The sequence below is a fragment of the Marmota marmota genome, unplaced genomic scaffold, assembly GCF_001458135.2.
Source record: "Marmota marmota marmota unplaced genomic scaffold, marMar, whole genome shotgun sequence".
NCBI lineage: Eukaryota > Metazoa > Chordata > Mammalia > Rodentia > Sciuridae > Marmota > Marmota marmota.
In genome coordinates this window covers 36,738,062-36,754,797 of record NW_026000016.1, presented here as the reverse complement: position 1 = coordinate 36,754,797, position 16,736 = coordinate 36,738,062, and the positions used below count along the sequence as shown (strand labels likewise).

The 16,736-nt window shown below is 32.6% G+C and overlaps 1 protein-coding gene across 7 annotated transcripts in view; it reads left to right on the top strand.

The window, feature by feature from the left end:
* Positions 1-16,736, top strand: part of Syt14 (synaptotagmin 14) — a 235,535-nt gene that overhangs the window by 42,275 nt on the left and 176,524 nt on the right. For 5 of the 7 annotated variants that reach the window (XM_015483380.2, XM_015483379.2, XM_048809442.1 and 2 more), the window contains one exon: positions 15,441-15,605. In XM_015483380.2, the coding sequence (XP_015338866.1) occupies positions 15,494-15,605 (112 nt within the window). In that variant the 5' untranslated portion in view covers positions 15,441-15,493. Of the gene's footprint in view, positions 1-15,440; positions 15,606-16,736 lie in introns of those variants that run through there. The other 2 variants (XM_048809439.1, XM_048809438.1) reach the window with 1 other exon arrangement.

The window sequence follows — 16,736 nt, the reverse complement described above, 5'->3', positions numbered from 1 at the left end:
AAAGCTTCACCAGAAGACTTCTAGAGCTGATAAATAAATACAGCAAAGTAGCAGGATACAAAATTACCATACAAAACCCAACAGCTTTTCTATATACCAATAATGAATCCACTGAGAAAGAAATCAGGAAAACAGTTGCATTCACAGTAGCCTCAAAAGAAATATTTTACTTAGGAGTAAATCTGAACAGAGAGGTGAAAGTCCTTTAAAACAAAAATGTCAAACACTGGAAAAAGAAAGGGAAGATGGCACTAGAATTTGGAAAGATTCTCATGTTTATGGATAGAAAGAATTGTTAAATATTGTTAAAATGACCGGATTACCAAAAGTGATCTACAGATTCAGTGTAATCCCTGTCAAAATACCAATGACATTCTTAACAAAACTTGGAAGAATAAAAGACCCAGCGTAGCCAAAGCAATTCTGAGCAAAAAGAGCAATGTTGGAGGCATCACAATACCTGATTTCACACTGGCCAGAGCAATTAGACAGACGAAAGAAATTAAAGGCATAAAAATAGGAAAGGAAGAACTTAAATTATCACTATTTGCAGATGACATGATTCTATACCTGGAAGACCCAAAAGGGTCTACAAAAAACTACTAGAACTAATAAATGAATTCAGCAAAGTGGCAGGATATAAAATCAACACGCATAAATCAAAGGCATTTCTGTATATCAGCGACAAAACTTCTGAAACGGAAATGAGGAAAAACACTCCATTCACAATATCCTCAAAAAAAATAAAATACTTGGGAATCAACCTAACAAAAGAGGTGAAAGATTTATACAATGAAAACTANCTTGTACATTGCTGGTGGGACTGCAAACTGGTGCGGCCAATTTGGAAAGCAGTATGGAGATTCCTGGGAAAGCTGGGAATGGAACCACCATTTGACCCAGCTATTGCCCTTCTCGGACTATTCCCTGAAGACCTTAAAAGAGCATACTACAGGGATACTGCTACATCGATGTTCATAGCAGCACAATTCACAATCGCTAGACTGTGGAACCAACCTAGATGCCCTTCAGTAGATGAATGGATAAAAAAAAGTGGCATTTATACACAATGGAGTATTATACAGCACTAAAAAATGTCAAAATCATGGAATTTGCAGGGAAATGGATGGCACTAGAGCAGATTATGCTTAGTGAAGCTAGCCAATCCCTAAAAAACAAATACCAAATGTCTTCTTTGATATAATGAGAGCAACTAAGAACAAAGCAGGGAGGAAGAGCAGGAAGAAAAGATTAACATTAAACAGATACATGAGGTGGGAGGGAAAGGGAGAGAAAAGGGAAATTGCATGGTAATGGAGGGAGATCCTCATTGTTATACAAAATTACATATAAGAGGTTGTGAGGGGAATGGGAAAATAAACAAGGAGAGAAAGGAATTACAGTAGATGGGGTAGAGAGAGAAGATGGGAGGGGAGGGGAGGGGAGATAGTAGAGGATAGGAAAGGTAGCAGAATACAACAGTTACTAATAGGGCATTATGTAAAAATGTAGATGTGTAACCAACGTGATTCTGCAATCTGTATTTGGGGTAAAATTGGGAGTTCAAAACCCACCTGAATCAAATGTATGAAATATGATATGTCAAGAGCTTTGTAATGTTTTGAACAACCAATAATAAAAAAAAAACAATACCTGATTTCAAATTACATAACAGGGGTGTAGTAACAAAAACAGCATGGTACAGGTATTAAAAACAGATATACAGGCTAATGGAATAGAGTGGAAGACACAGAGACAAAGCCACACAAATGCAACCATCTGATTCTTGAACGTATGTTGGAGAAAAGATAGCCTTTTTAGCAAGTGGTTCTGGCAAAACAGGATCTCCGAATGCAGAAGAATGAAACTACATTCCTACCTATGAGTCTTTACAAGAGTCATTTCAAGGTGGATCAGATACTGAAGAATTGCAGACAATTTGAAATTACTATAAGAAAATGGAAATACTCCAAACTCTAGGTCCAGGCAATGACTTTTTCAGTTGGATTCCTAAAGCCCAGGAAATAATACCAAGAATTAATAAATGGGAAGTTATCAAATTTAAAAGCTTGTGCACAACAGAAGAAACAATTAAGACCATGATGAGAGAGCCTACAGGATGGGAGAAAATCTTTGCCATCTACTAAAGCATATAGTTTGGGAATTTTACCCAACTTTCAAGTCCATGAAAATGGACTTGAGTTCATCTGGAGCAGAGTTCGTTTGAGTAGAGCTCTGAAAGGCAAGAATTGGCAAGGTCAAGTGCAGAGAGAAGGGAGGAGCAGAGGTAGAGAAGGGTCCTTCAGTCAAATGTATGGGAAGACCTGGAGTGAAAGAGTAATTTGAGGTGGAATGGGATCAATAATTCTTAGAAATTATCACTATATTCAGAAATTACCACTCCTGATTTATATGGGATAAACTGTAGTTTATCTTGGACAATAGTAAAAGCTATGTCTAGTTATTAACAATAATTTTCAAGGGCACTGATTCTGTGTTTTAATTGTAAAAGACCATTTGCATATAAAACATACCAGAGAATTACAGTAGTATTATATTGTTTCTTCTCCTTGATATTTTCACACTAAAAGACCTGGGGGATTATGTGATAAACTTCATTAATTATTAACCTGTCAAAGTCAAACATGTAGAGAACCTTTACTGTATAAAAAAAAGATTTTGTAAAAAATATTTTTTAATAAAATGCAGTTTTCCAAAATAGCATTATCTGATGAGTCCATCACTGTCCAATATATTTCCCTCATTTTTAGAAGTCCAAAAATTTGTCCTTTTTCAGGAGCCAGATGGCCTATTAAGGGAAAAAATGAGTTTTCATATATGTCCATAAACAGAGAGAAGAGCTTTTATTTGGGAAGAAAGAATAGAATTGCAATCCAGGACACGCATGTGCAGGCTGCAGTGGCCTCTGGTATGTCTGGAAAACAAGGGCAATGTTGAGAGTTTTATTAGGACAGAATCATGCAAGTCATCGGCGACAGCTGGCAGCTCTGATTGGCGAGAAGCAGCAGTTACTCTATAAAGTTATTCTTAAGGTCATAGTTGATAGTTACGTCCACAATTGCTAAGAAGAAAATATGTAGTCTTAAAAATGTTTCATTGAAATAATATAGTGAGCAGTTCCTGGGACAATTGATTCTGATCCAAGCGTATTCTCTCCCTGGCGGTTGGGCTTGTGTGAGAAGAATGTTTTTATTTGTATGCTCAACTTACACACATCCATTTTAACTGAAAGAGTAACCTGTCCAAAGTTATATTCTAATAAGTACTTTTCTTTAGTGTTTTTTTTTTAATTGTTGTTTAAAACTGGTGTGACTCGGCTAATTGGAAGAATATATATCTTTATGTGGTGAGAGGAGCAAGAATTTGGAAAGTCATTTTTCATTGTTTTAGAGAGGTCTGGCTGCCACCTGCCTGCATTTAAAACTGAGGGAGAGAGACTTCTTAAAGGGGAAAAGTATGAAGCCAGGATTCATTCCCTCTTATTAACCTGGTGGTCAGAGTGATAATGGTCTCTGACCCTACCTAGCCTTTAGATCTTTGCTCTAGCAAGGACCAACAACTTTATTTAGAAAAGTTCAGTTTCTGGCAGTACTTACTCTGAAATGCAAAACCACACATCAAAAAATGTTGTTTAGTAGTTTTCTGAAAATTTCTATAAAAGGAGCCATATTGTATCTCTACCCTACTTTTGCTCTACTATGACATTTAAACTAGTTTTCCATCTAAAATTCATTAAATATTGCCAAATTCTTACAAATATCATTTATAACACACTTTTTTTGGGGCGGAGGGTACTGGGGATTGAACTCAGGGCACTCCACCACTGAGCCACGTCCCCAGCCCTATTTTGTATTTTATTTAGAGACAGGGTCTCACTGAGTTGCTTAGTGCTTCACTTTTGTTGAGGCTAGCTTTGAACTCACAATCCTCCTGCCTCAGCCTCCCAAGCCACTGAGATTATAGGCGTGTACTCCCAAGCTTGGCTTTATAACACTTTTTAAAAACATAACTTCATTCACTTTTCTGTTTTCTTTTGTTTTTTGATTTGTTCTTTATTTTAAAATATTCTTCATATCTGTCCTTTACATGTGTTTTAATTTTTATGAATTAATTTAGTTTTTATGTAATTATAATTTATCACCTCTAATTTATTTGCCTATTTTGAAAAATCTCAAAAGTTTGTTTCTGAATTTGAACTTTAACAATATTTTTTATGGGCTGGGGTTGTGGCTCAGTGGTAGAGTGCTTGCCTAGCACACGTGAGGCACTGGGTTCGAGCCTCAGCACCACATAAAACTAAAATAAAGATATTGTGGTGTGAAATATGATATATCAAGAACTATGTAATGATTTGAACAGCCAACAATAAAAAATAAAAAAAAAAGATATTGTGTTTACCTACAACTAAAAAATATATGTATATGTATATAATTTTTTATTATTTTTATGTGTTTTAAAAATATTTTTTGTTATTTTTAGTAGAATGTATTTTGACATATCATACATACATGGAGTATAACTTCCCGTTTTCGTGTTAGTACACAATATGGAGTTACACTGGTCATGTATTCATATATGAACATAGAAAAGTTATGTCTGATTCATTGTTCTGTCTTTTGAATTTGAATTTTTAAATATTCTCATTATGACTTGAAATAGGTACTTAGCCTTTCTCTCAAGCAAACTTTTAATCTGAGCCTTCAAAAATTTATACTCCCCTCTCCTTTTTTGATAGCCTGTTTTATTTTTGAATTCTCACAATTAAAAAGGATTTCTATAATCAAATTTTTGGATATCATTATAGATAATTTTCTATTCTTAGAGTTCTGTATTAAGTAATTAATTGATCTGTGTAAACTAAAAATAGCCACCTTTTTACCATTTTTTTCTACAGTGTAGAATAAGTTTGCTTTTGGTGTAGTACTTTTTTTTAAATATTTTTTTTCAGTTGTGGGTGAACACAATACCTTTTTATTTTAGTTTTATGTTGTGCTGAGGAACGAACCCAGTGTCTCAGGTGTGCTAGGCAAACGCTCTACCACTGAGCCAGAACCCTAGTTCCTGGCACAGTACTTTTAAATATTTTTAAAAATGAAGTTGATTGTTTTTCTCTGAACATTTTTGCTGTTCTTTTTATTTTGAAATTTGAGACCATAATTGCTTTCATTAAAATATGATAGCATAATAGAAGGCTTATGTTTCACTTGTTAGAAACATTACACTGCTCCTTTCTCTTTGACTTATAATACCATTGTTTTAAATTTTTCTTGACACATTTTACTGAGCCAACTTTTTTATTAACATTTATCAGTGTTTGGCTCCTGGTGGGGTAAGTAACCTTGTAGTTATCCATATCAAACTTCATTTTGTTGCAACATTTTATTTCTTTAATAAGGTCCATAGAATATCTTTATTTCAGTGAATTAGCAATCATGCCCAACCTAGTAGGACCTTTTACAAAATTAATGAACATATTCTTAGTTCTTTCAGGTCATCAGTAAAGGTATTAAATAACAGTTCTGTGGAGTGGCTGTCTTTAAGCTTCTCTTGAGTCTTTTGAGTTTTGAATATGGCCTTATATTCATTTGTCTATATCAACTCGGTTACATGTACAGCTGTTGCTATTCCCAACTTTAAGTTGCTGAACCAGAGAAACCATATTTAATTAGAAAGTGACTCTTGTAGCCTCCTTGGCATTAGATTTAGTCACCATTAAAGACAGATGTGATAAACTACAGAGGTTGGCTTAAGGTAAAAAGGCAAAATTGGCACTAAAACCCATGTATGCCTGAGAGAGGTCTTAGAAGCAGCCTTGAATCATGAAGCCTAGCAATGTACTTGTTGGGCTTTTAGATTTTCTTCTAGAACTTAGATTCTATCTCTAAGTTTGTGGATTAAACTGAAGTTTCATAGTAGAGGAAGCTGTAATGTTTAAGATAGCTAGGCATTTTATGTTTTCTTTGTTTATGTAACTACTCATTATTTCACAGAAATTATCTTGACTGCTTTGCTGAGACATAAAGGTTGTTCTTTTGTATCAAATCTTTCTGTAGATAATTGAGAATAGATACTTTGATAACTTGTAGTGATATTTTCCCATGTAACTGTAATGGTTGTTTTTAAAAAACAATTAGCATTTGGCATTTAATCCATAGTATGCATTCTGTTTACTTGAATATCAATATGACTTCTGTAGGTAGAAGATCATTTGGTAAGGCATATGCATGACTGCCACCTTTTCACAACAGAAGTTTATATTCACAAAATTAGTAAGTAATTTATATTTTATTAGGTGATTATGATATAATACCAGGGGTTGGAAGTTCTCTATCATTGGAAATAAAGTATTAGTGGAACAAGTAAAGAAAGAGCATTAAAAAATTAATATGGGGTGTTCTGTGTTTGTATGTACATTTACAGTTTGTATGTGTGAGACAGCCTGAAAGGCAGACTTCAAAAAGGAACCTCTTCTCCTAGTCTGTTCAGTTAAGGTATTCCACATGGCAGGCCATCATCATTTCTTGCCTGGATTACTGCAGTTACTTTCTAAACTGTGTCTTACCAATCCTTCTCCACTCCTGTTCTTATTTTTACTCCTCAGCAATCTTATCACCTAATCTATGTGTAAAATATGTATTGAGTCCCCACTGCCTTCAGGGCAAAGTTCAAACTATAACAATCACTGCAAGGTCTTTCATGATTTTTGCCTTTGCTTTATTTTGCTTTTTAGTCGACCCTTAGTGCATCATTCTCTTTTGCCTTTTTTCCTATAAATACTCTTCTTTATTATTGCTTTGGTCCCTTCCTCTTTCTTATTCTAGATTTTTCTTATCTTAGTTTTTAGGAGTTACTTCTTCCAGGAAGTTTTCCCTGATCTTCTAAGTCACTGCTGTTTACACCTATAGTACTTTATTATGTGCCTGTATTAAGAGATCACATTTGTTTTATTCAGTTTTCTATTGCTTGGTATATTTTGAATAAGTTAATGCATTATTAATATACTCAGATATTCCCATGAGCAGGAAACACCTATACCCTAAAGACATGAAAAATTCCTTCTAAGAACATGAGAGTTTCTTAAAAGTTTTGTATTTTTTGTTTTAAATTTCAGCAAATTTTCTTATTTTGATTGGTGGATTGATTTTTTTTTTTTTTTAAGGCTGGGCATCCAATCCAGTGCCTTGAACATGGTATACACATGCTTTACCACTGATCAGTATCCACCCCCACCCCTAGCCTTTTTTGGTTTTATTTTTATCACTTTAAAATATTACCTTTTAGCTATATACTCTTTAAATCTCCAACTGCAGTGGATACTAATAGAAGATATACTATGATACAACATCAATTTTTTTCAATTTCATCGTTCCATTATGTGTTTTTCTTTTTCATTGACAAATTCTTTCATCATCTGTGTGATTGATGCTAATTTAGTTGAGACACTTAGCTTGAGACACTACTCCTTTACAAAATTTTTCTTACTGAAATTAGCCCATAATTTATTTTTATTTTTATTTTTACATTTTTGGGTACTAGGGATTGAACTTAGGGGCAGTCAACCACTGAGCCATATTTTGTATTTTGAGACAGGGTCTCACTAAGTTACTTAGCACCTCACTTTTGCTGAGGCTGGCTTTGAACTCAAGATCCTCCTGCCTCAGCCTCCTAAGCTGCTGGGATTACAGGCGTGTACCACCATGTCCAGCTAGCTCATACTTTCATGGCCTAAACTTTGTATTTTCAGCCTCTCAGGACCAAGACAAACTGCTTTCCACTTGATTCTGCTTCAAGAGTAATTTTTCTTTAAAATTGCAAATATTCTTGCTTTCACTGTGTCTGCTACAGATATTCTGTCAGCGCAAAAAGGTTTATGTGTAGGTATCACTTTGCAAATAGAACACCATGGCTTTTATTTAATATGCCTTGGAAACAAAAGTGAATAGTCCTTAAGTTTAAATTGTTGTTTTTAAGAAGGCGTACAGTACGCTCTTGATCTCTTGTCATCACTAACTAAAGTGTGCTGGACCTGTTTTCTTTCTGTGTAAGTAAACATGATAAAGATGGCAAGGTAGATGAATCTTTGATTATATGTGTGTAGGTTCAGACACAGTAAATCCATATGCCTTTAACCATTTAGTATTTTCAGCAAAGACAGCATCTCTTCAAAATGGATCAGGCTTGGGGGCGGGGGAGTATGTTTTCAGAATAAGCAAAAGATGTTTTGATCACTTTGAGAATAGAACTCATTGGCATTACATAAAATTTTAGGAAAAAAGTTGGTGTCTCTCTAAGAGATTTGAAAGGAACTGCTTTCTGTTTTTCAGAGTTTTGACAGTTTTAAACTAAATTCTGTACTAAGCATATCTGAAATTGTGGTTGACATCACAGATTGGCTTTAACTGGAAGTTTCTCCTGCAGTTGGTGTTAAAATTTTCAAAATCTTGCCTTTAGTAGCTTAGCTATGAATATCTCAACTGAGAAGATGATCAAAGATCATTGAAAAAGTGAAGCAGAGAAACAAATGACCTTATATATTGCTATTTATCATTTAGATAATTTAAAACTAAGTGATATGTATTGAATAGACAATAAAACATTGGAAGTGGTTAACCCTAATTTGTTGTTCAAAAGAATGGCAATACTTTGCTATAGGGAGATTTGTCAGAAAAATAAATTTTCCTCTAAACTTCATTAGAATTGTAATTTTGAAGCCTAAATTGAGACTGTTCTTGAAGAAAAATCTCAGAGAATGTGTGACAAATTATTATATTATATATTTGGTTTAAATTTATTATTATGGAGCATTACATACTGTTAAGTCTGAGTACTAAGTATTTGGTTTAAATATATTATTATTATTTTTTAATTTATTTTTTATGTGATGCTGAGGATCGAGCCAGGGCCTCACACATGCTAGGCAAGGGCTCCACCACTGAGCCCCAGCCCCCAAGCCCTCGGTTTAAATATATTATGAAATATATGAGATATTATTTTTCCATACTTAATAAAGTCTCAGTTTTCTCTTTCTCTTTTTCTCTGTTTTTTTTTTGTTGTCATTATGATATTTGAATGAAAATTCAGTTTGTCTCATTGTACTTGAAGGAGTTATAGCTCAACCTGTTGATGGTTTGACATGTTAAACAGGTTAGATACTATCTTACTTTATCAATATAGACAGGTACCTTTCTCTCAGATACTGTCTTGGTATCTTAGCACTGTTTTTGCTAAGCACTTAGTATTCCACATTACTGCCATTTGTGCCTTCCCTTTGGTTTTCCCTCTGAGTTACTAACAATGAATTATATCACTTATAAGTAAATGTTCTTTTTAATGTTATTTTAAAAAGAGTTAATATTATATTTTATTCCTTTTTTGGTTTATATATCACCTTTCCAGTTTTGCATCATTTGTATCATAAAATAAAAATTTCATGGGAGATTTATGCAAGCAGTTGAGATGTTACAAAAGGAAATTTAAGCAAAACAAATTAAACCTTTTCCTAAATGATTTCTTTGAATCACTGGTAATTATCTAATTATGCCCAAACCAGAACAAAACAAACTACAGAATTTTTCTGATTAAAATATAAAAAAATAGACCTAATTAAATAGAAAAAGAGTATTTCTTTTAAAATGAAAGTTGATTTTTGCTAGGCACTGTTGCATATGCCTATAATCCCAGGAGGCTGAGGCAGGATGAGCAGAAGTTCAGTGGCAGCCTCAGCAACTTAGCTAGATCCGGTTTCAAATTTAAAAAATAAAAAGAGCTGGGGATGTACTCAGTAGTAGAGCACCCCTGGGTTCGATCTCTGTGATAAAAAAAAAAGTAAGTTGATTTCTTTCCTAGTTCACATTTTGGTCAAGAGATAGAATTGCATCTATTAAATGAATTATTAAAGTCTCCATGACATCGAGTTAGAGAACTAGGGTTTCATGCTCAGCAGGACAAATCAGCAATATATCCCTTATAATGTGAATTGTGAGTTGTGCTTTTTATCCTTTTTGTTTTAAAGCATTATATGAAGCCTAGGTATGTTTTGTTTAATTTTGCATAAGTATAATGAATAATGAATAGGATGGTATTTTAAAGTTCTATAAGGAGTTTTGTTTTGATACAAATGAGTGTAACTTAGAGTATGATTGTGGCACAGGCAAAACTGAAACATCAAAATTGAAAATATATTGGATTAGTAGATAAATAGTTACTTTATATTAATTATTTGTATGTATAGTCTTGGTATTTTTCTTGGAAACTTTACATAGAAAATGTTATTTTGTGAAGAAATGTAAAGAATTTATGAAACTTAAAGTTGAAAGTCAAAATGGATTTTTCTTGCTTTGATCTTTATATTATTTTATGCTTTTTTGAATGATCAGTTTTCTGTAGAAATTAAAATGAATTTTACCACTATTATGGAAGCTTCATGATATCTTTTTAAAGTTTGATTTTTTTAAGTATGTATATATTCATTTCTAAATATAGAGTAAAGATAACTGCCTAAGCCAGTTCTATTTGCGTGGCATAAATAATCATTAATCTGAGACAAACTAAACTATGTATTTTTTTTAATGAAATATTATAACTTTGTACCCCTTTTACTTTATAGTATGGTTTTAGAAATTCATATAGAGGATCATATGTTTAATTATATTAGTTATTCTTTATTGAACATTATTAATGATTCTCAGTCTTATTGTTCTATAGAATTTCTTTAGTTTAAAAATTCTTAACTTTTCAAATGTGGCATATAATATAAGAATGTACTATTAATGTTGGGTTTTTATGTGTTATTCTAAAATTAATTTTAAAATATTTTGAAAAGTATCTTTAATAAAAAAATTTATTTCAGTTATAATTTATGTACTTATTTTGAGAAAGTCGAATCAGTTGCTATCTTTTAACCTAGGTGAAAGTTAAGCAGTAAAATATTTGTTCATAATATATGTAGTAAGCTATATAACTTTGGTCACATAGCTATCTCTTATTTTTTATATGCAAGTTGGCATTAAGGAGCAATATTGCTTGGTGTTTGAGATCATGGACTCTGGAGTCAGAATGTCTGGGTTCATAGCTATGTGTTCTACTATGTGACCTTGCACAAGTTAATTACTCTTTGAACCTCAACTTACTAATCTGAATTCTTAGATGATACTTATCTATCATAAAATTGTTTTGAACACTATATTTTAAAATGAAAGAGAGTATACGAGTACCTGGCAAATGTGAAACAAAGAAATTAACAGTTAACGGTTTGAGTTCAGGACTCAGTGTGCCTGACAAGTTCAAATCCAGATTCTGTCACAGAATAATCATATTAAGATCTTGAAAATTATACTCAGTCTTTCAGTTTCGATATCTGTATCAAATTGGATTGTAGTGAGAATTAAATGAGATAATGCTTGTAAAATAACAGTTACCTATAAAAAATAAGCATTCTTTATGTGTTAGATATTATTAAAAGTTGTTAATAGTTTGTCTTGGTTTTGTTGTAGAGCACATTAAAATTTTGCAAGTTTGGATTATGAGGGAAAAGTACACTAATGAATTTTGAGTTATTGACTACATTCATCAAATTTAATCTTCAAATGTGTATTAACCTAAACCAGTTATTGACTGCATCTTTTTTTTTTTTTTTTTGACTGCATCTTTTTAAATAGAGATTTAAAAGGCCATTCTTAGGAGGTGAGAGGCATTTTCAAATAGATTTACTTGCCTACACTAGATAATCTAAAAGGTTTGAAAAGGTTTATATATAGATAAATTAACCATATTAGAAGTACTTATGCAGAATGGCTCTGTAAGAAGATTCATAGTATAAATAACTATGAATAAATAAATGAAATTCCATCTTACATGAATGAAAATGTATTTTTTTAATTAGTGAGGTCTAATTGTAATTTAGTTTTTTGTTGATAATGTGCAGCATTCACATCTTTGATCTTATTGTATCTTCTATCGTAGTCCTATGCGATAGAAGTGAGATTTAGCAAATCTTTTTGTACTCAGAACTATTACTGGCCATCTTCTGGTATTATGTTATTTAAAATAATGTTATTTTAGCCCAGCGATGATGATGACAATAGAAATTTGAAGATTTTTAATATTTTCTGTTCAACATGCTATTTAATTGTTTGTTTATAGCAGTATCACTATTTAAAATCATAAATACATATTTTATATGAATGGAAAATTGACAAGTGATAGCTTCAGAGGGAGTTGTGTGAGTAGTATATTTACAACAGGCTATTGTACATTTTCCTTTTCCTAGTGGGAAAAGCTTTTTTTAAAAAAAATCTAAAAATTTATAATATTTATAAAGGCCACTACCTACGTTTGTTGGTTTGGCTTTATTTAGTGAGTAAAGTTTTTCACATGGAATTAGAGGAGCAAAAGGGAAAAATCCCAAATGTTTTATAACTAAGCTGACCTTAACCAGGACACCATACTTATATTTTCCTCTGAAATACTCTGTTGATGTTTCTAATGTAACTTGTTAAAAGCTAAACTAATAATTTACCTCTCTTCTTTTAATTCATTCTTTCCCCCATGCCCTAAACCATATATCTTTTCTCTAATTTTTTTTTATGTTTGTTAGTGGCATTACCATTTACTCCATCACTCAAACTGGGAACTGTAATTATCCTTATTGCTTCCTAATCCTAATTAAATTGGGTCATTATCAATTTTCCTTAAATAAGGTCTAGAATTCATTTCTTTTCTTGGCCACTGTTGCTACCATTTAGTTGAAGAACTGGTCACACCTTTCCATATTCACCCCCTATCATTTTCCAGTTTTATGAGTGTTTTATCAACATGGTTTTATAAGGCAAACCTGTAACCATGTTGTTCCTTAAGTATAAAATCTTTAGGATGATAATCAAGGTTCTTAAACAGTTTGGAGCTTGCTTTCATTTTCAGTCATAGCTCCTAGAATATATTCTTTATCTTTCCTGAATACTCATTCACTAATTCATTTATTCATTTATTTACATGTCTGTATGTCAGCTATGTGATGCTGTGCTAGGTGTGTTGAGGACACAGACATAAATAAGACAGTCATGATTGTTGTTCATTAGTGCTTATAGAATTGCCATTTCCATTATTTCTGCTTTTATGCTTTGTTATCTGTCCTTTTACTATTTATTGAGTTTATATTAGTCTTTTTTTTTTTTTTTTAAATCAAATGTATTTCCTTTCTAAGTCATTTTGTGACTTTTCCAGATGGTGGTGTTTGTGTTCCAGTAATAATTTATACTTGTACCTTTATTATAGTCCTTACTATATTATATTATATTATATTATATTATATTATATTTACTTGTTTACAGTTTATTCTTCCCACTAGGTTGAATTTTTTAAAAAAACAAACAGGAAGGAGGAAAACAGAGTAACACAGAAATTTGCGGGTTGAGTAACACAGAAATGCAGTTTCAGGTCAGGGATAGGAAAAGACAAGAACGCAAGAGAAGAAAAACAAGAGAGGCAGGATGAGTCGTAGTTGAAAACAGACACCAGAGCCACACAGGGTTTGAATTCTGACTCTCCACTTATTAGCAGGGCACGTGGTTTCATATCTCTGTATCTCAGTTTATAGTGGGGATGTTAATAGGATCTTTGTGAAGATTAAGTGAATTAATATTTGTAAAGTGCTTAAAATGATGAACAACACATAGTATATGCTATATGTGTTTGTTATTTTTACTAGCAGTAACTTGCTTTATTAATATAAGCAAGGTTTTGTCATTTAGTTTTTGAAGGATGCAAGATTTTAAAGCTGCATAATATCTCATCTTGTGTGGCTAGTTAAGGGCAGTATATTTCTGAGTGTATTTTGGGCCTGGGCTAAGAAGAAAACTCCTATATGTATTTGCTGCTTACATTATAATATCAAAGTTATTCTTTTACCTCTTAATGCCATATTCTGTCCTGTTTCTGAAACTATGAGAAATGCTAATGATAATTCATCCGTTTTCCTTTTTACCTCATCCTTCAAGCTTGATGCACACCACTGTTTTCATGTCATACCTTAATATGCTGAGAACAAGGCAGGCAGGGATGATGTTTGGGTCAAACTTCTTAGTTGTAGTAATGACCTGTGTCTCAGTGCCAACCTGATAAACAGCTGGCAGTTCTACCATTCCTGATTACCTCTTCCCTAAGAGATTAAAGCCCTTATCACTGACCAGTCAGTGACTTCATTATTAACAAATAAATTAAATGCTGATTGCCATGGTACATCTGTTTTTAGTAATACTTAGAGGAGATAACATGTTGAATACTTTTTGAGTGATGGAGAAAGAAGGAGTAGGTTGTGGTTTGTAGGGGATATTTGGGTCTTGACATTCCTTCCTAATACTTGTTAGGTACCAGAGATTCAAAAATTTAGTTCCTATTTGGCTCTAAATGACCAGTGTAGTGACTAGAGTGAAGTTGAAAGGAAAGAGAGATGGCTGGGGGTTGGAGAAGTTGCAGGAGAGTTTTATCTGTTCTTACTCTACAAAATCTCCCCAAGTGGTTTCATGTATTTTTTTGACCAAATTCTTTTGAGAATCTTGGTAGTTATCAGAGCAATTTCATTCTGTTTCTGGAATATACAGTGATCTCTTGTCTCTAGAACATCACACATGTTCTTCCTTTTGCCTGAAATGTTAACTAATTCTTATTGGTTCTTAAAATATAATCATGGAGGTCACAACTTTGAGAAAAGCTTACTTGGTCCTTCAACACTGGATGTAGTTCTCAGGGTTTTTATTCTTCTCCAATTTTAACCTTTATTATGCTGCATTGTAACTGTTTTTTACCAGATTGTTCCAGAAAAGCAGAGAGATGTGTAAATAACTATGCATGGTGTATGGCTGATGCTCCAAAAATATTTGTTGGTTGAGTGAATGAATGTGATATGGGAAAGAGAAGTGTTGGCTATTCAAGGCAAGGGGAAGAGGCTAAACAAAAAAAGGAGTGTGGTAGTTAATATTGCCAATTCTAAGGCAATATTGTGGATCCCCTTTGACTAAAGTATATATTGAAAAGGAAGCAAGAACTTTAAATAATAATATGTTCTCAAGAATTTGATAATTCTTGTACATAAGAAATAATTTTTATTGATTCTTGTTAAAAATTTTGTAATACTCTTCTGTGGATTAAACATTTGCTAACTGCCTATTTTGTAGACTCTTGTTTTTCTTTTAAAATTGTTTCATCATAATTTATAGAGAAACTTTTAGAAAATTTGAATGAGTGCTGTTGATTGTATTTAACAGCTGTCATTAAACTTCGGGCTTATAAACTATTTTAAACTATGATGATTTAAAGATATAGTTCAAATAAGGCACTAATCTAACTTATGTATGAGGGTTTCCTTTTTATTTGTAGCTTAAAGAAAAATAAATGCTTACAGCTGTGACTTTTTTTTCTCTTAGTATCTCCAGAGGCAGTTGGATTTTTGTCAGCTGTTGGGGTGTTTATTATCTTGATGCTGCTCCTTTTTCTCTATATTAATAAGAAGTTCTGTTTTGAAAATGTTGGCGGGTTTCCAGATCTTGGTTCAGGATACAACACAAGGAAGAATTCACAAGACAAAATGTGTAAGTATCATATTACTTCTTTTCTTTTTATCTGTATTCTTTATTTATTTTAATACATACAATAAGAAAATTGGCTTTGACATATAGTAAACTTATATTTGAACCTCTTCCTTGTGAAAAATTAATAAATTATGTTCAGACATCGTCTGTTGGCCATGAATTGCTAAGTTATTACATAAGATGAATTGTCTACTATCACAAAATAACATTTTTATTTTTCATTTATAATATATGCTTTTAGAAGAAGGAGATATCTGATTACTTTATATAGCTCAAATACATTGTCACATAGATTTCCAGAGACCTTTCTCCCCATACCCCCAGAAAGTTTTTGATACTAGTCACACTTTTTCTTTACCTGCAGTATAATTTTCAGCTGCTGGATAATTTTATTGCTTGGAGGAGGTGATTTTTTCCTACTAATTTAATGTATAGATAAATTCTGATTATAAAAAGCAGTGTTCACTCCCTCCCTTGGCACTATAGGCATTATATTACTTAATATTTACATATTGGGGAAGGCAGTTTATGATATTGTTCTTTATCTTTTGCAAAGCTTTTTTACAGGGTTTTTCTTTTGCTTCTTTATTAAGGAAGAATTTTTTAATTTTCAATTTCCAAAGATAAAGGATAAAATTATTAATTGAGAAGAGTTTCCATGAGTGCCTGGCGTGGTGGTGCATGCCTATAATCCCAGCTAGTGGAGTGGGGAAGCTGAGGCAGGAGGATCCCATGTTCAAGGCCAACCTCAGAAACTTAGTGAGGCCCTAAGCAACTTAGTAAGACCCTATCTCAAAATGAAATAGGACTGGGGATATGGATCAGTGGTTAAGTGCCCCTGGTTTTTTAATCCACATTACCAAAAAAAAAAAAAAGTTTTGATGAGTAATAGCTTTGATGAGTAATAGCAGAGAAGCCTTGCCTTTCTTGTCTGTGTACATATGTTGGAGACATGCTTTTTTTTTTTTCAACTTTGACTAACTTAAGTGGTGATAACCTCTACTTATAAAAGTCTATTAATTATTAAATTATAGTTTGTGAATTTTGTGTTAGAAATGGTCATACTTCATGTGGTTTTGACTTGGTTAATTTCAGTGTTTCTTATACTTCCTGCTTTTTTTTTTTTTTTGG